We start from the raw sequence: 23825 nt of genomic DNA, 5'->3' as shown, positions 1-23825 counted from the left end.
GCTCAAGAATCTGGTGCCAAACAAAGCAGCCACTGTCAGCGCTGTGAAGATGGCTCCTTTCTGGTCAGGTCTCAAGCTCCAGCATGGAGAGAATGAGCATGGAGTTATGAGAGAAAGAAAACAAAAAGCCATCCTTTCCAGTAAATAAATAGCAGGCAAGTATGGTCTCAGATATCTCAGAAGTTGCATCGCCCTCTGCCTGCGTGAGAGAGAAAGGTTTTTACTGTGATTGACAGGTGGGTGCTAGGTTTAACCAGGTGGAAAGGGAGGAGAGTTACCCGTGTGGGAGGAGCTTAGCACAGAGGCTCTCACCGCGGCTGCCCAGGCACTGAGCTTGGAGCCTGGATACCTGAGGGACAGCATGGCGGGGAAACCACTGAGGTTCTGGGATCTGTGTTCAGGATGCACGGTTTCCTTCTAGGTCCTCAAGGACTTTAGCGGCGTCAGTGTGTGTCCTGTTTTGTTAATTTCACTGCCTGGTTGACCTTTTAATTGATTCTGCTTCAGCAACTTGTTTTTGCTGTTCAGTTGAATTTTACTCACCGGTTTTTGTTTTTGTTTTTGTTTCTTTCAACTGTCTTAGGTCCGTGTGTTTACATTTTCTGTTGGTCAACATAATTATGACAGAGGACCCATTCAATGGATGGCTTGTGAAAATAAAGGTAATGGACATGTGACTCTTAGGCATAGTTTCCTAGAAGATAAAATACTTCGAAAACCATCGTTAGGTCTTTACTTCCGTTTAAAATAATGTAAAATAGGAAATAAAAGAATTAGATTCGGAACTCTAGAGAAAAGAACACAGGTCCAACTCTGAGATTCGCACTGCATTAGAATAAACTCAAATCTGATCTCATATCATGGCAAAAGTGGGATTATACCGCATGACATACAGCAGATTGCTGTAGCTTTGTCCTTTGACTGAGTAGTTACTCTTTGAAAAACATCTCATACTTTCCTCAGTGTTCAAACTTTAGGCAGTGAACTACTTTATTTGTACTCAGGGGAAAAAAAAGGAAGTCTTTTGACGATTAACCTGGCTATTTTACAGCCGTAAAGAAAACCAGAGTACATTTTAAAAACTTGTGTTTTGGAAAATGATGCACGTACTAATTATTTATCTATCTGTTCCTTTAATACTTTATCTAGGGAAGATGCTTTGATATCTGTAGCTTCCTTACTGCTCTGTAGAGGACAGTAGTTATCTTATACTACCCAGAAATACGGTAAATTTTATCATAAGTTCTCTAAGGCTGTTGACGGTATTTATTACTCAATAGTGTTAGGAATTTAATAGTTATATTTATATTTTGATATAAATACTTCATAGTATTTATTTATGTGCTCAGGCTGGAATAAAAGTTACCTTTTCCTCCTTTAAAAAACATAAGACTGTTTTTGTGGGTCTGTATTATAAAGGCAGTACTTATGACTGTATATGTATTGCAGGTTATTATTATGAGATTCCCTCCATTGGCGCAATAAGAATCAATACTCAGGTAAGGTTATTTTAATTTTTTAAAAACATTTTATTCAGGTTTAAGATTACCTTCCTGAAATTAAAAGATAAAACCCTAGGTTAAATGAGTTCAATTTAAAGAAAATAAGAAAAACAATTTATGTAATTTACATTTTTATATAATACCGTCTAACATATTTATTAGTTTCATATCTTTAAACATTTAAACCCCAGGTAAACACATGTATAAAATAGATTGTTATTCTTGGTCTTTCAAGAGGTCATAGAAAATAGATAAAATAAAATTTAGTAATAATTTAATATCGTTGTTTATTCAATTGTAAATTATTTGACTTTCTCAGCCATACAGATCATCAAACACTAATTATTCTGGGAAAGTGATGTAAGGAGATAGGACTGAGCTGTTCCCACGATTGGTAGAGGTGCATTTACATATTGATTGAAGCAAACCTACAGTAAGCTGACTTTCTAGCACCTCTCACTTGTGGGGGCAGAGGGGAGCCCACTGTTGATGGGACATTTCGTGAAATTCAGCCATTTTAATTTAAATAGTAATAATTTTGAAACATTCATAAATTGTGATTTACAGATCATCACTCAGTTTGAAACACCAGGAGTGATGTACAAAATAACTGTTAAAACTTAACTTACATAGTGTGACCTCCGTGGCAGTGCGTGCTGAGCTCACTGACGTCTGAGAGGAAACAGCCGTGCATGGGACTCTGCTGTCTTGACTTGGCACAGATTTCAGCTACCTTTTTTTTTAATGTTTAAATGCAGTTTTGAATTTTATCCAAACAATCTGCTATATGAAAGCAAGTATGTGGCTGCTTTATCATTTCAAATTTTTGCAATTTCCCACATAAACCACAGAGCCTTAAATAGTTTAGATCAGCATGAAAAGCAACTCATAATGAATATATTTCACTTATCATTGGCTGTACTTTTAGACGTGGTGTTCTGATTGGTACTAGGAAAAAATTTAAACAGGAGAAGATACATTATTGACCAAATGAATATAGACATATTGTTTAAGAATTAAGTTCGATCAAAAATGTAAAATACCCCAAGTTAGATAAACACACTCTTAATAATTTGGTTCCATAGTCATTTTCCGTTGTTAACTTGTTTTCGAAGGCTATTTTTAAACATAGCATTTGTTTGTTTGTTTGTTTGTTTGTTCCGTTGATGTTTTACAACCTTCCTTTTGTATAAATAGGAATATCTAGATGTTCTGGGAAGACCAATGGTTTTAGCCGGTGACAAAGCAAAGCAAGTCCAATGGACAAATGTGTATTTGGATGCCTTGGTAAGAGAATGGGACTCTCAGCTAAAGCTGTCATAGTAAGGGTGCCTAACTGACAGCCTTCACTCTAGGGGACATTTTCCATTTTCCCTTCACTGAATCCTCCCGAAACCTCCTTCCTTTGAAGCTTCTCAGCCGGTTTTAGGAAGTGTGCAGAAATCCCTAGACTTGCATCAGTATAAAAAAATCACACGTGTAAAGGTTTAGGCTGTTCCTGATCTACTGAAAAGACCAGGTTTCCAACATAAAATGTTCAACGTATGGGAATTAGCTTTTTGGGTTTTTTTTTAAATACAAAAACTCGATATTTGAACATTTTGATGAATATATTTCCAGAGTGGATGTCTGTCGTTAACTACATGTACATTACACAAACTCAGTATCTATATGGAGCTCCATAGAAAACTGACAAGGTATTTAAATCTTCATGGACATAACCCTATCTTCATGTAGGATCTCTGGCTCTGAGTTCAGATTCAGACATTATTGTGGAGATATCTCACTCAGCTCGCAAACCTGCTGTGAGTTAACATACACATGTTAGGTTGTCCATAACAAAGTTACCATCTTACAATAGCATTCTGCCCTTGCCTAAGCAGTAATTATCTATGGGGGGGTGGTTCTTTTTTCCTGTCTACGTCATTTGAACATATATAATGACATTTTGTCAAGAACAGAGTGGTACAGAGAGCTGCCACTGCTTTATGACTGACAGGATCCCATTTTCCACACAGCACAAATTTATCTAGCCCACGTTGTCAGTGTGAGAGAGGCTGGGAAATACTGTTGTAATTTATTTTTCTTTATGACACTATTCATTAAAACCTACAATACTTAAGCTTGTTTCATATACCAAATCTGAATTTGGAGACTTTCTAGTCATTTATCAAAGTAATTATACTTGAGTGTCTAAACACAAAGCTGAAGGTAAATGCTGATTCAGAAATGCCCTTTTCCCTACTGAGAGTCCAGTTATATGTCTTTGCTGCTTTTCTAAGTGCAGTGATGAACCCGAAGGTCGAAATGCAACCCGTTCAAATGACTTATCACTTGGTACTTCAAAATAAACACATACAGGAAGTTAGAGAGAAAATAGACTATTAACAGCAGTCTGGCATGGTAAGAGAGATAAAGAGAAGCTTGCTTACCTCAAGCCACAGAAAATGACTGTCCAGTGTTCCATCTTGACATTACTTATTTACTTAAGGTCACATGGTCATCTCCAGCCATGACCAAGATGTTTCAGTTGTTCAGATCCATCCCAGACTAAACACGATAGGGGCAGCCAATAGTTAAGCTCTGCTGAATTTCCTATGACCAGAAGTTCATCAACCAGAGTGTCTGCATTGCTGGCAAGCTTCTCACTGATAACACAAATAACACTGGGAGGAAATGCTGATTCTAAATGTTCTACTTTACAAGCTGAAACAAGATGTGAAAAGGGGGTTGGGGGATATGTAAGTTAGATGGTCAGAGAACACGGAGAGCAGTCTCTGTACTGGTAGAAAAGTAAGTGACCCATCACTTAGAATTGCTGCATGCCAGAGGTTCAAAGTGCACTTCAGTCAATTGGCTGTTTATTAGGAAGGGAACATACAGTATTTAGAACAAATTTGATAACTACTGTGATGTGAAAATTTCAAGGATCTGTGACACTTTAAAGAAAAAAGGAAGTTGTATAGTTGGAGTTAGAGCAGGGGGTGGTTGAAAAAGAGAGACATTTCAGCTAAAGGTGGCACAAGTCACATTTCTGTAATGAACAGAGAGGAGGGAACCATATAAAACAGTACATTATCAAATTTAGGATCGCTGGGTGCACCGAAGAAACAATACCAGCACAGGATCAGCATTCCAGACTCTGGCTATAGGCAAGAAACAGAACCAGGGCTGTATTATGGTGAGAGTGCGTCATTGGAGAATGAAGTGAGACTCCTCACACATTAAGGGAGAAAGAAAGAGTTGGAATGTTCAAAATAAGGAGGCAGCATCCCCCAACCCCTTTCTTGATTGTATTCTGTGCTGTTGCACAGTGCCTGGAGAGAACAATACCCTCCAGGATCTAATTGTTAAAATTATATTCATCTGATGATTATTTAAAAGTCACAGTAAAACATCACAGTACTCACTGAGAATTATGTAGGAATGTGTTACCATTTGTGTATTTCTTCTGTGTAGCATACCATTCAACTAGACATTTCAGATACAGCACAACACTTTGACTTAGGGCATAAAAATTGTGAATGAAGCTACACAGAACAGCTTTCAGCAAACTAAAGGTACCATTTCTATGTGAGTCTTTCATGGAGGCGCCTGATATTAAGTGAGCAATCATTGTGGAAGAATTCTAAATGTGAACAGTATAATTAGAATGTCACAGTTACATTTGAAGTTGATTTTTTTATTCTCAATACTTACTAGACGTTGCTTAATTCAAAACTGTTTAATAGTATTTATTTCTAAGAAAATTTCATCGATTCTTTAAAAAAATTTTTTTCAAAGATATTCAAAGCTGCTTTTAAGGGTTTTATGACTCTTGACAAGGTAACTGTAGAGTAAAGTTTCCAGTTTCAAAGGCTAATGCAATAGTACGAAGATCAAACTGTTGCTTTCATTGGCCTTTCTTTCTCTGTCTATTTTTAGGAGCTGGGACTTGTCATTACTGGAACTCTACCGGTCTTCAACGTCACTGGCCAATCTGAAAATAAGACTAACTTGAAGGTTAAAAGTTCATTGATAAAATTAATAATAAAAAATGATAAACTATGACGTTGAAGCTCCATGTGGATAAGATATTTCTATAAGGAGAGACATATGATGTAATTGTCTTGTAAGGCTAGAGGTCAATGGGAACAGCTGTCCATGTGATAACCACCTGGGGAAAAGGAAGTGAAGTCAAATCCTGGTGGCCTTAGAGTCAGGGTTCAGCTTCAGTTGGTCTAACAGTGATCTGACGGGAACAGAAAGTCAGACTGCAAGTAATGACGTGATAGGTGGACAGTACTATGCTGAGGCCACTTCTTAAAATATGCTTGATATAGTTATAGAATTCAGGGGCAAAAATACAGAAACCCAAAACATTCTCTCTTTGAATCTGATGCAAATAGATTACTGAATCTGTGTTTTTGAAGTCTCAAGCAATAGCTTTTCTGTAATAACCTAAGGATCTAATAGGTTCCTTCTTTTATTATTTTTTACAGCTCAATAAAATATTAGTCTCAAAATGAGTTTTTTACTACTGATAGGTTATATATAATACAGGTTATATTGCTGGATAAAATAAATGTTTATTTCTGGTTTCTGGTTAAGTGAATTCTGTTGTACTAAAGCATTGTTTGTTTAGTTTTTATTTTTTTTAAAGATTTATTTATTTAGTGTAAGTGAGTACACTGTTGCTTTCTTCAGACACACCAGAAGAGGGCACTGGATCCCACTACAATGCTTGTGAGCCACCGAGTGGTTACTGGGAATTGAACTTGGGACCTCTGGAAGAGTAGTTAGTGATCTTAAACACTGAGTCACCTCCCCAGTCCTGTGTGTTTAGTTTTAATAAAGTTTAGTTAACTGCTTCATTTTACTACTGAAGTTCTACAAAGCATTGGTTCTCACTTTCAGGTCCATTGACATCTTAAATATTCCTGAGGCCTAAAAACTGAAATTTGTAATGTTGTAATAATCTGTGTCCTTCCTTATGTTTTAAATTTTCAGTGTGGCTTATTTGTCAGATTGTTTTCTTTTATTGGTTTTATTCAGCCTTGGCTGGTTCATAGCAGGAGACCACAGTTATTGACCCAACTCTTTTCTTGAATAGAATTTTAATGTCTTTTGTATTTTATCTTCAATCGTTAATGTTTTATATAAATTAGTAATTGTGATGATGAAGTTGTTAAAAAAAAGCAGCTAAATCTACAAGTCCTTGTAAATTGATATCAAATGTATCGTCTCATGTGTGTGTGTGTGTGTGTGTGTGTGTGTGTGTAAGACTGAAGACTGAATATACATTTCTGTAGAATAAGTTCTGGTATAAAATGCACTAACTTTGCCATCTTCTTTTAGAACCAGTTGATTCTTGGTGTGATGGGCGTTGATGTGTCTCTGGAAGATATTAAGAGACTGACACCACGTTTTACAGTAAGCTGCAAATTATGCTTTGACTGTGCTTCCTATTTCAAAAATATGCACCAAAGTAGTGTGTCCACAAAATGCATGCTGTGGTACCCAATTAACTACTCAAATTGATCCTGGCGGCAGTGCATTTCTCGCTACTGCCCCAATGTTCTGGATTCTTGAATGAGAGACACATGCACACAGCCCTTATAGCTTTATGTGCCTTAGACAGCTCAATGACTGTTTCACTCCTTAAACCTCCCCAGGCTAATCCACCTCCCTCGGGTATTCCCCATATTACTAAATGGGATATTTCATCTTTGCTGCCCTGAACCAGTTGCACAGTCCTCTTGGGCTGCTCTTCCCTGGCTCCTACATGACTGCTGTGCTCTCTGCCCTGCACTTCTCAGGCATAGCATCTTTCCTCTCCTTTTCCTGGCCTAGGAGATCTTCTTCCTTCTCCTAAAAGTCTCAACTCTGTGTGCAGGCAGCTTTATTTACCAATCAGAACCAACTGGGTGCAGGGTCTCTCTGTGTCTTATTTGTGGGAGTGCAGATTCTCTTGCTAACAATTTGGAGGACCTACATTAACATAATACAAGTTGCCACAAAGGCATGTGGCTAATCTTGCAAAGTTCAAGAATATTTTAGAAAGGTTAAGATCCCATGTTTTATTTCTTCAGTGTGCTTCAAGACTTGTACTGGATATCTAGTACAACATTTAATGTGGATTTCTGGTTCTGACCAAGGAATCCCTAAGCATTTTTACTGTTTTTTCAGCTGTGTCCCAATGGCTACTATTTTGCAATTGATCCTAATGGTTATGTCTTATTGCATCCAAATCTTCAGCCAAAGGTATGTATATAATGTGTTCATATTTGCTAATTTTTGGTATAATTGCTGACTAAAATTAGTGGGATTGTGACTTGGAATTCACTTTGTAAGATTAAAGACAAAAAAAAAAAAAAAATAGTGCCCTGTGCCTCCCTTAGGAGATTGCAAGGTTACTGATGACATCATATGAAATATCTAATGGCAGTCTTTATTTTCTCTACCGAGTTAGCCTACCTACTCCTCTCAGGACAGCCGTCATCTCATGTGAGCCTCATTTCCATGTATCCCACTTGCTACTTTAAGACTCTAAGAGGCCATTGCTCCAGAGAGCATCTGACACAGGGGAAGGACCAGACTAGTAACAGACAGTACATAGCCAGTTATCCCAGCTCTTTCACCAGCATACGATCAATATATTCAAAATAGTAAGTTCTCTCCCTAGTGCCCATAATCAATTTTTTTATTATTTTTTCTCTTTCAACTTTATTAAAAGAAAGAGAGAGATAGATGTACAGATTTTTAAAGGCATTTTGGCATAACACTATAGGAATATATTTTTGTCAGTACTTAATTCTTTTAGAGGTTTGATAGCATGCATTGAAATCTACTAGTTAACATAAGCATAAGGTACATGCAGAACAAAACAGAACATGGAAACAGAGTTTTCTTGGTATATATAGATTAAACATAATAATTTTTGAATACCAAAAATTGCCACAAAGCTATATTCTTAGCTCTTGGATTATTAGTGTTTTAATGTTCCGGTGTACCCCACTCTGAAAGGGTGCTATAAACTTTTTTTTCCCTAAGAAGGACTAAGGTTTTCACTTTTTGGCCTTTGTTTCTCTTGAACTTCATATGGCCTGTGACTTTGTTTCTGGAATGTTCAGAGTTTTCTGGGGCTAGTGTCCAATTATCAGTGACTGCATATTATGTCTGTTCTTCTGTGACTGGGTTACATCACTCAGGATGATAGTCTCTAGATCATTCACCATGATCAAGTAGGCTTCATCTTTGGGATGCAGGGATGGTTTAATATACGGAAATCCATCAATGTAATCCACCAGATATACAAACTCAAAGAAAAAAACCGCATGGTCATCTCACTGGATGCTGAGAAGGCGCATGATGATTTTTAAAGGGTGAAATAATTATAACACAGGCAGGCGTGACGATGCCAGCACCATGATTTTTTCTTATTACTATATTATTACAAAATATCTCAGTACAGTTTTTGTACTTTCTAGACTTCTCCACGGGATTGCTTCAGAATATCAGTAAATGAGTGAATCACAAATGTTTTGTGTAATTTTTCTACCGAAGTGTCATTTTAAAAAAGTATCACTCCATGAGCTTATTTCAACAAATAGTGAATTATCTGTTCTGATTTTTCTACCATAGGTTTTTTTTATTTCTCTCATTAAAATGACCAGACTAGTTTTAGATATGCTATCTGATAAATAAATAATTGTATAAAAAATTGTGTAAAATTGATGTCGAAGAAATCAATAAGAAAAATAAATTTAGCATTAGTGTTAAATTATTCTTTAGTATAATATCAGTTACTTCATTTTTTTTTTCAGATAACAGTCAGATTTTAAATGTGCAAAATTTGGTAATATCCTAATATGTTTGTGACAGTCCATTCAGACTACCACAGCAATTTTTATAAAAAGTATAGACTAGTAGCTTCTAAACAATAAAACTTGTTTTGTTCCTTTTGGTGGAGGGCATTGTGAAATGCAGGACTAAGACATGAGTGGGTTCAGTGTTTGCTCCTCCTTGTGAGACAGTTTTTTCCCCTAATACCGCAAGGTAAGAGGAACCAAGGGGACAACAGAGAACTCTCAGGCTTCCTTGAGATAAACACTAATCCCACTGTGAGCTGCTGCTTCCATTGTCCAAGGAGGATCAAGGAAGCCCAGTCTTCTTTTACAACTTCATCACCAAAAAAATCTACAATAGAAACCAAACACAACAACAACAAACTTCGTAGGGGCTTCTCCAATTTTGTATCTTATTTACTCATATCATGCACATTTCAACAGTATTTATCTTGTAATCCTTTTTTGTTTCAGCCAAGAAAATTTATCTAGGACAAACTATCTCTCCCACTCTCCAATTTTTAGACTCTTAAGGAAAATCCAGGAAAAAAAATAAACATGTTCTTTAAAAGAAATTATTTTTTACTACCATTAATAGTTTTGGTTTTGTTTTGCTTTGTTGTCGTGGATTCAAAGGTTTTGAGTTGTGAAGACGCCATTTGTTCTGTTTCTTGTCAAGGAAATTCCTGGCTAGAATTTACTGGAGGATAGAAGTCTTGTGTTAATATGTAGGATAATGAACTGCCATTTTTCTGTTGCTTCAGCCTATTGGCGTAGGTATCCCGACAATTAATTTAAGAAAAAGGAGACCCAACGTTCAGGTAATCGTGTATGAAGGTAGACAGCAGTGCTTTCAGATTTGCTGAATCAGAGTTGGGAGTCAAGCTTCCGTTCTCAAAGCTGACACATGAGGGTGCCTTTCCTGACACCCAGCTTCTAGAGCATGAGGCAGAAGTGAGCTTCCCTTCTAAGTGAGCTGAAGCAGCGTGTGTTAATTATGGCAAAGGGTTGCACTGGCTGAAGATGGCTAAGGAAGTTTATCTAATAATGTTAATCAGAGTAATCAGAATGAAATGGCTCCTGGGCAAATTTGTTATTAAATTTGGTGGAATTAATAATGTATCCATGTTTTCCTAACAGTTTGCTTGTGAAAGTGATTTCTAAGTGCAAATGAAGTCATGATTCTTGTGTTGTGATTTAATTTCCATAAATGAGAATTTTTAGCCAAACTGTTTTTGTTTTGCGTTTCTAAAAACTGAGTTTGGTTGCTGGAGAGATGTCACAAAGGCTTCCCAGGGACCTGAGTGTGCTTCCCAGCACCCTCATGGTGGATCCAACAACCCCTTGTTCTTCCTTTGGGCACTGCACATACAAAACGCTCAGAAACACATGCACACAAAGCAAAATAAAAAGTAAATATATCCAATAATGATGATGATGGTAATAATAATAATAACTTGTTTGGGATTAAAAGCTTGAGAATCTTTCCTCAACTAGTTGAAAATGTTCAGATTTGGAAATCTAAAGTGTGAGTTTTGGGGGTTTTTTTGTTTGATTTTGGAAAACTAGTCTAAGACCCCTTTTCTGTGTTGGTTACTTATATATGTGTGCAATGATCTCCAGCTCAGGAGGATATTCCCATAACGTAGTCACAGAGATACAAAATGTTAAAGAAAATTTCACATCATTGTAGGTTTTGGGAACTACGCCTATCACTTCCTTTAAAACGTGATAGAAGTCTACTGAGGGGCATCATTGTGTTAAGTGATCTTTAAGTACGGATCGGTGGGACTGAGTTATAATCTGGTTCTACTGATCGGCAATGCTTTATCTTCGAGCAATACACAAAACCCTGTTGGACACCAGTGTTTCCATCTGAGAAGCAGGGAGGTGGACCGATTCTCATTCTGCACCTGCCTGGGAAACTAAACACACACATCGATGCTATGCCCTGCCCCTGACAGTTCTTCATGAACTGTCATAGGCTCCAGTGGGTTTTCCAGCTCCCTCTCTGTCAGGAGTGTAGCAGTGAGGACTGCTGGAGGCTTTAGCTCTCTCACAGCTAGAATTACATGATAATCTGAGTCTATGCATACACTGCATAGAATCCTTTAGGATTCCCGAAGAGGCTGAAATGAATGACGTATATACCTTTCTCACCTAGGAAACAATTTTGTTCCTCCGCTTGCATGCTACTTATACAGTATCTTATAGTTCTCGCTTTTAATGTGCATTTTGGTAAATTTTATTTTTTTTAACCACAACTATAAATATTGCATGTAAATGTTATTGAATATTTAAAAACAGCCAACTTAAATGATTATTTTCTTTTTATTCTAAATAAACCCTAAATGGCAAACTAGCAACCACATGAGACTTCTTAATTGGGGAAATACTCTTGAACTCTTAGGTATTATATTAACAGTGACTCATAATTGGTACAAATTTAAAATTTGTTGACATCAGCAAGGCCCTTGGTAATTATGCTAGTTGAAACTCAGGCTGATGAGAAGTCCTAGATATTTAATCTTTTTATGTTGGTCTTTTAAGACCATCACATTAAACAGATTGTTTCAAGCCCGTTTTGGTGTTTTCCTATGAAGAGACTGTGTTTTCAGCTTTCTTGTTTGTATGGTTTTGACGGATATTTCTAAAATGATGCTCTGCCAGGTTGCCATTTACAAGCACAAGTGATGCATTGACAATTTTCCTTTATGATTTCCTTTTCTTCTCTGTCTTTATATGTTGGATTGGGACATGAACTGCATATTGTCAATTCCTCCTGATAATGGCTCTTCCCTGCATGCTGTTTGGGGCTGGTCATTCTATACATTATCCATTGCATGTAAGAGAAACCTTCCTATTTCTGTTTTTATTTATCATTTGATTGCCTTGAGATCTGTTTTGCATTGGTTTCATCTTAATTTCATTGTTTGTATAATAGTGATTGTGAAACATTTGTTGTGCCTTTTTATTACGGAAGTTGCAAGTTTCATGGGCTTAACACAAGTTCTCAATATTGACTTCTATTTCCATCCCACACCCACATTTCAGATGAGTATTTTCTCCTAGAGTAAAAACTATGCATCCAAACAATGGTGTATTGTGCTGAAAACCAATACTTTCTCTCAATATTATAGATTATGATTATACTGGTCTTTAAGCAGTGAATATGTGAAGCATTTATTGGGTACAGGGTCTGTGGGGTAGATTGCTTGCTGGGTTTACACGAGGTCCTGGACTCAGTCCCCAGCTCCATCACAAAAGACACACAGAGAGTATTTCGAACATTGTTACTTGAAGAATCAGTATTCATAAAACACCATGAAGATCTAAAATTCAGATTTTTTTAAAAAAAGTGGAATAGTCCCAGAAATAACTCATTAGCATGATTACAAAATAAATTTGTTCTATGTCTACTGTACCACATCATTCTTCATTTACATAAGATATGCAAATTGGACAGATCTTTGTCTGCTACTATTTTGTTATGAGGCATGTCACTTTAGCATGGTGTTTAAAACAGTGCCAATACAGATGTCTTTTGCAAGCTCCTGGTAAAATTTCTGCCACTCTTGCAAGCAACCAAACATAGACTGCACTGATTACTGGTGTATAATTATGGCCAGATTTGGGTGATACATTTTAATAATTATTTTAATGTCTACCTCTTAAAGTTTTCAATTATTTTGAAATTTTTTATTTAAGTAAAATTTTTTATTGTACTAAATGTTGGAACTCTACTATGATATGTTATATGATGTAGCAAGAATGATAAGGAAATGAGTACATTTTGCCTATTCAGTAATCTAATGGCCTCCTTTAATGTTTGAGAAATAAAAAGAGCTGGAGAGGTGGCTCAGTGGTTAAGAGCACTGACTGTTCTTCCAGAGGTCCTGAGTTCAATTCCCAGCAACCACATCGTGGCTCACAACCATCTTTAATGGGATCTGGTGCCCTCTTCTGGTGTGTCTGAAGACAGCTACAGTGTACTCAATATATATATATATATAATTCTTTCAAAAAAAAAATTTAAACAGAGGGAAATTAAAATCACACCTTATGAGGTAAATTTACCAGATAATAGTATATAAATAAAGAAGTACACTATCATGTCCCACAGTGAGCTTTCTTACACACCACAAGAAAAGGCAGCGGATGTTAAAGTGAGCAATGGTGTTTTATGAACCCATGGGGTCCATTTCTAGTTACTTGCTGCCTCAAGTTTAATTGATCATTAGCTGTCCAATGATTGATAGCTATCCAATGATTGATAGCTGTCCAATGATTGATAGCTGTTCAATGATTGATAGCTGTCCAATGATTGATAGCTGTCCAGTGCACTTAAAGCTCAATGTCTAGCTCCCAAGGAAGGTGAGTGATTTTTTATAGAATTGTTTCAGGCTAAATGTGCTTTACAAGTTACTCTGCACACCGCTATTGTTTTTTAATCCTTTAACTCTTGTGTTATATGTAGAACCCCAAATCTCAGGAGCCAGTCACACTGGATTTTCTGGATGCTGAGTTAGAGAATGATATTAAAGTGGAGGTGAGTGTGTACAGTAGGCCTAAGCCAGAGAGACACGTGACCTGAGGCTGCATTCCCCCTCCCATGATCATTATTGAACAATGATTTGCATCTATCTATCATCTCGCTCACACTGATATGATCTATGCCATTAAAACTGTGCGTGTCCTGGACTGTCTTCTTCCAATAACTTCTATTGACAAAGAATAGATAGTTCAGGTTAGTTGTGGCATCACTTGGTTTTCATGTTCTTGTTCATCCCAAAGGAAGAGTTATTTTAAATGTACAAAACAATGATTTTAATTAAACGCATAGAGACCAACATGCTATGCTGTTGAGAGGTTGGAAGGGTTCCAGCCACCCAACTGCATGAAGGACCGTGTGAGGAAAACAGCTGTAATGTTGGTACAAAGGCACTTACCAACATGCTTCTGTTGTATTTCAACAAAAGTCACATGTCACTTCCTCTGCCAGGCTGTTTGATACTAGTAAAGATGGTTATGTAATAGGAAAACAGAAATGATTAAGTTCACAGTTACTCCGGAGCATGGCACAGGGAGTGCTCGCATGTCTCCGGGTTTCTTAAAACAGAGGTAATGATGACAAGGTTGAGGTCTGGAGTTGCAGTTCCCCTGGGTCACCATAATGACCACATTCAGTCTCTCAGAGTCTGCTTCCTGCAACATAGTGACAGAGAGAAGTGACACATGGAGAGCTTAGGGAAAGAGCATGGGCATAGTAAAGTTTGGTTAGTTTTAAAGTAAACCTTTTTTGTTTCACCTTCAAACTGAAAATATTTTAAGAAAATTATATCCATCCTATATTTTGTAGATTTGCTTTTTTCACACCAAGTTGTTTGACTCACTGATATTTGTTAACGCCCAACTATAATGTTCTAAAAATATTGTTTTAGAAAAAATTCTTAGTTTCCAATAGACTGAAATGGTTTCCTGTGAATCTGACCTGGATTCCTATGAATCTAACCTTTTAAGGAGTTGGAAAGTTTTAGGGAGAGGACACTATGTGATATGATATCCTACTAGGTCTTTATGAATATCTATTATTATGTAATTCTTCAGAACTGTTACATATGACATATAAAAGTAAATTACAAGGGGCAAGCCAAATTTTGGGGTCCTGTATCTCCAGCACTCTGGAGACAGGGCTGTAAAGACTCTTCAAAGATTGAAATCCACCTGGGCTTTGAGGAGAGTCCCAGGGCTACCCCAACCTGCTCTTCAGAACTAAGATACAATACCAAAATGTGAAGGACAATTCTGAGTCCTTCGTCACCAAGAATTGGCTATTTAGGTGAGGAAGATTTTGAAGTATTTTACATTACATGTTAATTCTGTGAATAGACATACATTTTATTTCTCATTGTCTATGTCCTATTGAAATCTCCCTTGCTCACAGGGCGGTTATGACACCTTTACTGTTATGGTTCAAAACTTGCATAGTGGTGAACAGAAAGTCCACTAAGTATATACTTACTTGTATACTTACTGTACAATAATGGAAAATGGTTACAATGTGACATCTTTAAAAGTTCTAAATAATCTTATCTAGTAGTATAGCTGTTCTGCCATTTTTATTAAATTTCACTGAAATAAGGAAAAATCTTGATAATGACCGTTTTGTAATATTCAACTGGCCGGTTTGTTTTCTGGAATAATGGAAATGATTTTCTCTTAGATTCGAAATAAAATGATAGATGGAGAAAGTGGAGAAAAAACATTCAGAACTCTGGTCAAGTCTCAAGATGAGGTAAGAATCCATTTAGCTTGTTCTTAAATGGAAGTACACGTTAAGAACTGATATTGGTAATTTGACATTCCTTTTAAATATTGTTTTTAAACAAGGATCCCTCTAGTGAACAGATATTTTCTACATTAAAAGCACCAATAAAAAAGAAAAGCTATATTCTTACTTTAGAGTGAGAAGGCTCAGCGATTTAAGAGCACTTGCTGCTCAATTGTGAGATCTGGGGTTCATATTCCACCCACCTTTGCTTGTAACTCAGATTCCAAGAGCTTTGCTAGCATCTTCCAACTCTACAGGCACCTACACACCTGAGCACATATACGCTGACAGAGAAACATCTGCACACACACACACACACACACACACATACACAAATACATGTAAGATAAAAACTCTTAAACACTACATTCTTAAAACTATGTTTAGTGTATATATGCTTCATTTTTATAAGAAATATGCCTCTTTAGGCCACGGCTGTGATAATATTTAACTTAAGTAATATTATGGGATACATTGTATTATTTGTAAACACAGATTTTCTAGAGATTGTGTTATGTGTGCTTTATCTTGTTTTACTCTTTATACCATCTTATTTTTTATAATTTTTCTATACTTAACTCTAAAAAATAAGTCATGTGATAACACAACTACCCTCATTCACTAGTGTATATAATAAATTGATAATTGATTCATGTCTAAGTGTAAGTGATTTTTAGATGTGTGGATACTTTCTATCCATTATCAGCCATCTCTGAAATCAAAACAGAATTCACATATTTGAATGTTCAGAAATATACAGGATTAAGATATTTTAGTGTCTGTAAGTTAATTGCAACATTTACATATAACTTGTATTGTTCACTCAGAGTCCTATGTGTTTTAGGAACATTTTTTTTTCCTATTTCTTGGCAACTCTTCCCCTAAAAGGAACATTCTATCTAAATATTTTCAACAGCACAGAGCATTTCTTGTTTTGATAGAATTATGAGGGATTATTACCAGAACAGAAAAGGAGGTATTAAGATTTTCATTTTCATGGAAATATCAACTCTCATGGCTTCTACTTCAGCCACAGTCTTCACCCTTTGCTTCCTGAAGCAAGGATGTAAAGTATTTAACACTTCTGCCAACTCCTCCATGTTGTTCCAAGAACTCTGACCTTCACATTCTTTATTCAGCTTAGAGCTTGTTTTCACATGGCTAGTTCCCCTCTTTCAATTTACTCAATTCAGTCTTTGAGGAATATTCACCTATGAACACCATGTGTCTGTCTTAGAAATTTTCAGTTTTCTCTTAAATGCTTTGTTGTAGACAGATACATTTGCTAGTCATTTGTTACAAAATTACTCCTCTTGAAAATCTATTATTTACTTTAACTTGATCTAACTTTTTGATTTTAAATGTCAGTTTTATTAAAATATAAAAAATAACTATTACATATACATCATGATGATTATTTTCATCATTTATATTTTATTCATAATAGATTTTTCTCTCACATGATATATCCTGATTGTGATTATTCCTCCCTCTTCTCTTCCCAGTTCCTTGCTACTCCTATCCAGGTCCACCTTTGTCTCTCATAGGAAAATGAACTGGGCTTCCAATTAATTATAATATAGTATAATACAATAAAATCATATTAGGACGAAACAAATATATGGAAGGAAAAGAGACTAAGAAAACTTAGAGGATGGAGAGGCCAATTTGTTCACAAGCTCAGGAATTCTATCAAAACACTAAACTGGAAGCCATAATATATACTCCCCAAATATATATACATACATATATATGTGTGTATACATATACACATATGTATGTGTATTTATTTACATTCTATACTATATAATTTATTATATTATATTTTACATTATATACATGTTCCATATGTTATATATTATACATAATACATTAAATATTGTGTATTATTGTGTATAATATACATCTAATTATCATATTATATAATAAATAAATACATGTATGTGAAATATATAATATATGATATTATATAGATTATTACATATTACATATGTAATTATATTACAATATATATTAATGTATACACTATTATATGCTATATTTTACATATTATATATAATAAAATGAAAATTAAAAATAAGACGCCCATGGTGTCTTCTATGATGTTTGGGGCTTCGTGTATCTGAGTCTGTCACCCCACATGCTGTCTGGTGTAGGTGACTATTTATTGCCATACTGCAGGAGGAAGCTTCTCTGCTGATGGCTGAGTGGAACACTGTGCTATGAGTATATCAGAGTGCCACTAAACATATTTATACTCCTGCATTCTTTTAGCAGAACAGTAGCATTTTGCTTTACCCTACGTCTCTGAGCTATCTAGTCTCAGGTTTTGGCTGCCCAAGCAGTATTGGGTATGGGTTCTACCTCATGGAGTAGGCCTTCAGTCAAATCAGGTATCAGTTGGTTACTCTCATAAGCTTTTTGCCCCCATTGCACAAGCATGTCTTAGAGACTGAACACTGTTGTAGATCAGTGGTTTGTGGATGGGTTGGTGTTTGAAGTTTTTTGGTTTTTTTTTTTTTGTTGTTGTTGTTGTTTTGTTTTGTTTTTTGGTAGCTTGCAGAGTACCTTCGTGTACCAAAGTCACTAGCAACTAAAGGTGAAGTCTCTGTGTAGGTACCAGCTCTATGTCTCCAGGTTAAATGAGTTATGTAGGTGATCCATTTAACAGTGGGGACATGGTGTCGGTTTATAAAATGCAAAGGCCATATTTGTTTGGCATTGGCCAACATCTAAGTTAAGTGTAATTCACTCACAGTCCTGGACAACAGCCGTTCAGCAGGCTTCTGTCTTCTCCATTATTTGGCAATACCATTTCCAGTACCATCATATATGTATGAATTTTAGGAAGCTTTTAGTATATCAGGTTTTTGTACTTCTCTCCAAAGGGCCCTGAATGTTAGCTGTATCAGATACCCACGATTGCGCCTCTTCCTTTTCCCTCTCCACTTGATCCTTGAGCTCCACTTTTCTGCATCCACCTATCTCTAGTCTACTTTTCTTTCCTAGGGAGATCTATGTGTACCTGTTAGTTCCATACTTGATATCTAACCCTGGTGGCTGTATGGGTAGTGGTTACACTGCTTTAACTGAATACATACAATACTTGACATTCTGAGTCTGGGTTACCTCATTCAAGATAATTTTTTTTTCTAGTTCCATCTATTTTCCTGCAAATTTCATGATTTTATCATTTAATGGCTAAGTAATATTCCACTGTGTAAATGTATCACATTTTCTTAATCTATTCATCTGTTAAGGGATATATATTTTGTTCCTAATTTCTGACTATTATGAATAGAACAGCAATGAACATTGTGAACATATGTTCTTCATGATAGGATGAAGTGTCCTTTAGACACATTCCCTAACGTAGTGTAGCTGGATCTTAAGGTCTATTGATTCCCAACTTTCTGAGGAACTACCGCACTGATTTCCATAGTGGCTGTATAAGTTTGCAGATGAACTAAAATCAACAATATAGGCACCTCCTGAACGTAAAATGCTTCTATCATTGTTGTCATAAAACAGCATCCTACAGAATGGAAAACGAGTTTTTCCAACTACACATTTGATAGAGAGCTAATTTCATAAATATATAAAGAACTCAAAAAAAAAAAAACCTAGACATCAAGAAATTAAGTAACCTAATTAAAGAATGGGGGATACATATCTAAACAGAAATTGTATAAAAAAGGAACCCAAATGTCTGAGAAACTCTTAAAGAAATGTTCAAACGTCATTAGTCACTAGGAAATGCCAATCAGAACTACTCTGTGATATCATCTTACTCACACCAGAATAACAACATCAAGAACACAAGCAGTAGCTCATCCTGGAGAGGATAAAGATTAAGGAACATGCCTCCATTGCTAGTGAGATATTATTATGATTTTAAAGTTATATCACTGAACAAATTAGATCTTTGTTTGCCTTATGTAAAATCTAGCAGGAATATTTAAGGTCTTGTGATAACTTTTAAAGTACAATGCTTTTAGTCTATTTTTACTCAAAGTTTCAGAACTCCTCAGACAACAGTCAGATAATGGTGAAGTCCAGTATTTCTTATAAGGAATTGCTTGCCTTTTCATTGAACCACTTTTCACACCTATGAAACTGGAAAATTGAATGTTAACACATATCAGCACTGGAAGGCAGGTCATTTTGTTTCCAGGATTGTGCCCTATTTCTCTTTACAGGGAAAGTGAATGCTTTTCATGACACTTGCCTCAGGATTTTTACAGCCATGTCTATCAGGATTAAAGTTATTCTTTAATAAGGCAAATGTTCAGAGCAAGTCAGAAATTAAAAGCTGCATGTGTGTGAATAATATACCGAGTAGAAAAAAAAAAAAAAAAAAAGATGTGTCTTACCATTGTTCTAAGACATGGGAGGTATTGTAGATCCACGAACTATTTATTTAATGATGCCTTTTGTCTAAGGAAAATAGATGTTTACCTCACCTTCAATGATGGAGTAATTATCTATTTATAGCAACATGAGAGTTCCCTTCATAGGCCTTGTGAGACGGTGATTTTACTTTTAGATGTAGAAAGGATAATTTTCCTCCTCGTGTGTACCATCATTATTAAACATGCTCCACTGTGGTTGACATTTGAGCCCCGTCTAGTATTTTATGATTCTATTTCATCACTAAATTTGGTTTTAACTGAAATCTTTCATCGTTCTGAAGAAAGTACTTCGTTATGAAATACTAAGCTTTTATGATTATGAATCCCTAACCGGTACTTAGTTCTATTCCAGACTTCTACTTAACACGCATGCACAATGTATTTAAAATTTATAATAGAATATATCTTTCACTTGTGTTTTTTTTCTTTTTTAATTTAATTTTATTTTTAGACTCAAGATTTTATTCCCTTCCTGGTCCACCCTCCTACTGTCCCACATCCCAAGCCTCCTCCCTACTCTCTTGTCTCCTAGAGGATGTCCCCACCCCACCTACCCCACCAGACCTCTAAAATCCCTGGGGCTTCCAGTCTCTTGAGGGTTAAGTCCATCTTTTCTGACTGAACCTAGACCTGGCAGGCTTCTGCTGTATACATGTTGAGGGACTAATATCAGCTGCTGTATGCTGCCTCGTTGGTGATCTGGTGGCAGAGAGATCTCAGGGCTCCATGTTAATTGAGACTGCTGGTCCTCTTACATGGTTCCCCTGAGCTTCCTCCAGCTTTTCCCTAATATAATCACAGGAGTCAGTAGGTTCTGTTGGTAGACTGGGTGCAAATATCTGCATCTGACCTTTTCAGCTGCTTGTTGCATTTTTCAGAGGGCAGTCATATTAGGTCCCTTTTGGTGAGCACTCCATAGCCTCAGTAATGTTGTCAGGCCTTTGGGCCTCCCTTTGAGCTGGATCCCCTTTTGGGCCTTTCCCTGGACCTTCTTTTCCTTGGGCTCCTCTCCATTTACATCCCTGCAGTTTTTTCAGACAGGAACAATATGGGTCAGATTTTTGACTTTGAGATAGCAACCCCATTCCTCACTTGATGTCCTGTCTTTCTTCTGGAGGTGGGCTCTTTCACTTGTTAAAAAGAATATTGAAATGACCACAGAATTTGCAGATGTACATTACGTTTTGGCTTTTTCTATAAATCAGTATAGAAAAGGGTTGTAATGACCATATTTAACTTTCTTTTTAGAGATACATTGACAAAGGAAATCGAACATACACATGGACACCCGTCAACGGCACAGATTACAGGTATTTACCTATATTTAAAACTGCCTTGTATAAAGGAATATTCAGTTCAATGCACTTTTTCTAATATTTGGTAACCAATTTTCAATAGATGAGTATAAATTCCTAAATTTGCTATGTTCGGTGGATTTTTCAGTGGAAAAATTACTCCCTGCAAGAGAGAAATGAATCACAGAATTTGGTTTTTAGGATACAATTCAAAAGGTGGAAAGTAGCTAGCAGTACAATATTTAGAAATTGTAAGTTTACTTAATTAAAATAGTAATAAAATTTACGCAATCCCCATAATAATTTATAGTTATGCCCCCGTTAACTTCCTCTTTTATTTTAATTTTGTTAATAGTTTTCACGAATGTTGTGGTTTACCTTGAAAATAATAGTGTACTTTTGCTCATAATCCGTTTTATAAAAAAATAGTGCCATCTATTAGTTTAATAATGTCTTGATTCCACCCATTTTCTAGACAGTCCAATACTCAATAATGCATTAGATGATTCTCCCCTTTGTTCAAACTCAGTAACTTTCTAGTCCACTTCTCTCTTTAGTTTTTCATGTCAGGATTTCTCTGTGTAACCCTTGGCTGCCCTGGAACTCACTTTATGAGCCAGGCTGTCCTTTCACTCAGAGAGATACATGCTTCTGCATAAGTTCTTTCCTGAATGCTGGCATTAAAGATGTGTTCCACATGCCCAGCTATTCTCCTGTCTCGTGCTTGTCAGCATTTCCAGATTTCTCTTTGGTCTTGTAACTGACATTTTCGTAACCGTAAAATGTTTCTTGTTCTTCATTGTCTTCTTGGAAATTCCCATTTTTTAACCTCATGTCATCAAACCATATCTCTCATTCAGCCATCCTTTCTGATAGGAGGCTCTACTGATTTTTCCTCATTTGTACCTCCGTACATTCACAGAGATCCATATTCTATCACTGTTTAAGACATATCCATATGTAAAGTAAACCAAGATACATTTGCTAAAATAAATATTAACATACATTAAGAGCAGAAGGTCAATTGTTTATCATTATATCCACACTCTTAATCTCTCAATTTCTATATTTTTAATTCATGGGCTAAGTACAGTCAGTTGGCAAGTGGACAAGTCTGTAACCCACACTTACATAGTACTGAGAAAGATGACTCCCCATTTCTCCAGTGCCTGTTTTCTAATGAGCTCATCATCTCCTATGTAGTCACCGACTTAAAAGTCATCTGCAGCTTGTACATCTTATCTACCACATTTCTATATCCTTCCAATCATTTCCAATACCATACTTCACCTAACCCTTACAGCCTTTAAGAACAAATTCAGGATGCTTATCTATATTTTTTGATGGCTTATTTCTTTCTTGAAACCCATAAATTCTCAGGGCACTTTCTCTTGGGTTTTATTTTCTTCAGTTCTGTTGTCAGGGAAAACTCTCACCACAGTGCACAACTGCTTAAATGTATACCTCTGTTTTGTCTTTGGTTCTACTTTCAGTACAGAGAAAGATGATACTTGATTTTAATTAATATGATCCCACTCATATACCGTAGCAGGCAGCTCAAACAATATAATAGACAAAGTCTAGCAAGGCATTGGCTCCATGACCTTCTGTTCTCCTTCACCAATAGATATCTCAATTTACTGTTTGTATGCTCAACTGAACACCTTCTGGTTGAGCTACCCTCTCTTCGGTTGAGCTACCCTCTCTTCACAGACACCACTGGCATTCTGCACCAAGCCCTTGTTCCCCCATCCATTTTCCATTAAGATGACTTTTCAAGACTGAGCCTCTTGTTCATTCCTCATCTACATCCTGCCATCCCTCACTCTTCAGAGAGAGATTTCTGACATATTTGGTTAAAACACTGTGTTATCTCCCTTGAGCTTACCAACCACTCATTCGCATTTACACAGGAACATACATGAGACTTATGGAGAGACACTTAACTCTGTCAGTGACTATTTCCTTAGGCTCTAAGAAGGCAGAGGTAGATTCTACCTCATTTATCTCTGAGCCCCATGCTCATAACACAGTGGCACATAGTAGATACTTTCTAAAGAAGCACAAAATTGAAGAGTCTCAATATGAAGAAACACATTTTCACTTGAATAAATTTTCAATGCTTCTTCTTCTTAAATTCATAAAATTATAACCTAAAATTTTCACCATAATATTCTCCTGTGGGCTTTGGCTAGGAATTTGATTCCAATTACTATGAATTTTAATTAATTGTTTGTGCCAGACTCAGGCTCAGCTAAATCTTTTTGTTGTTGTTGTTGTTGTTGTTGTTGCTGTTGTTTTTTTCTTTTGTTAATCCCCAGTTTAAAAATATCATACACACAATCTTGTATGGAAGTATTTGGATGCCAGAGATATCTAAAACCTACAATGTTGTTTATACGAACCTGTATCCTTTTGTTTTGAGATATCACATCACAGTCCTCCAGTTTTCTTAGTTT

At 36.2% G+C, this 23825-nt stretch overlaps 1 protein-coding gene across 1 annotated transcript in view; it reads left to right on the top strand.

Annotated features, from left to right (window-relative positions):
• Window positions 1-23825, top strand: part of CACNA2D1 (calcium voltage-gated channel auxiliary subunit alpha2delta 1) — a 412683-nt gene that overhangs the window by 351852 nt on the left and 37006 nt on the right. Inside the window, exons 13-22 of the mRNA XM_080936313.1 lie at window positions 584-662; window positions 1450-1499; window positions 2700-2789; window positions 5427-5504; window positions 6840-6914; window positions 7671-7745; window positions 10093-10149; window positions 13806-13877; window positions 15552-15623; window positions 21320-21381. Coding sequence (XP_080792439.1) covers window positions 584-662; window positions 1450-1499; window positions 2700-2789; window positions 5427-5504; window positions 6840-6914; window positions 7671-7745; window positions 10093-10149; window positions 13806-13877; window positions 15552-15623; window positions 21320-21381 — 710 coding nt within the window. The remainder of the gene's footprint in view (window positions 1-583; window positions 663-1449; window positions 1500-2699; window positions 2790-5426; window positions 5505-6839; window positions 6915-7670; window positions 7746-10092; window positions 10150-13805; window positions 13878-15551; window positions 15624-21319; window positions 21382-23825) is intronic.

The sequence above is a fragment of the Micromys minutus genome (assembly GCF_963924665.1).
Source record: "Micromys minutus genome assembly, chromosome: 23".
Lineage (NCBI taxonomy): Eukaryota > Metazoa > Chordata > Mammalia > Rodentia > Muridae > Micromys > Micromys minutus.
This window is presented reverse-complemented; position numbering and strand designations above follow the sequence as displayed.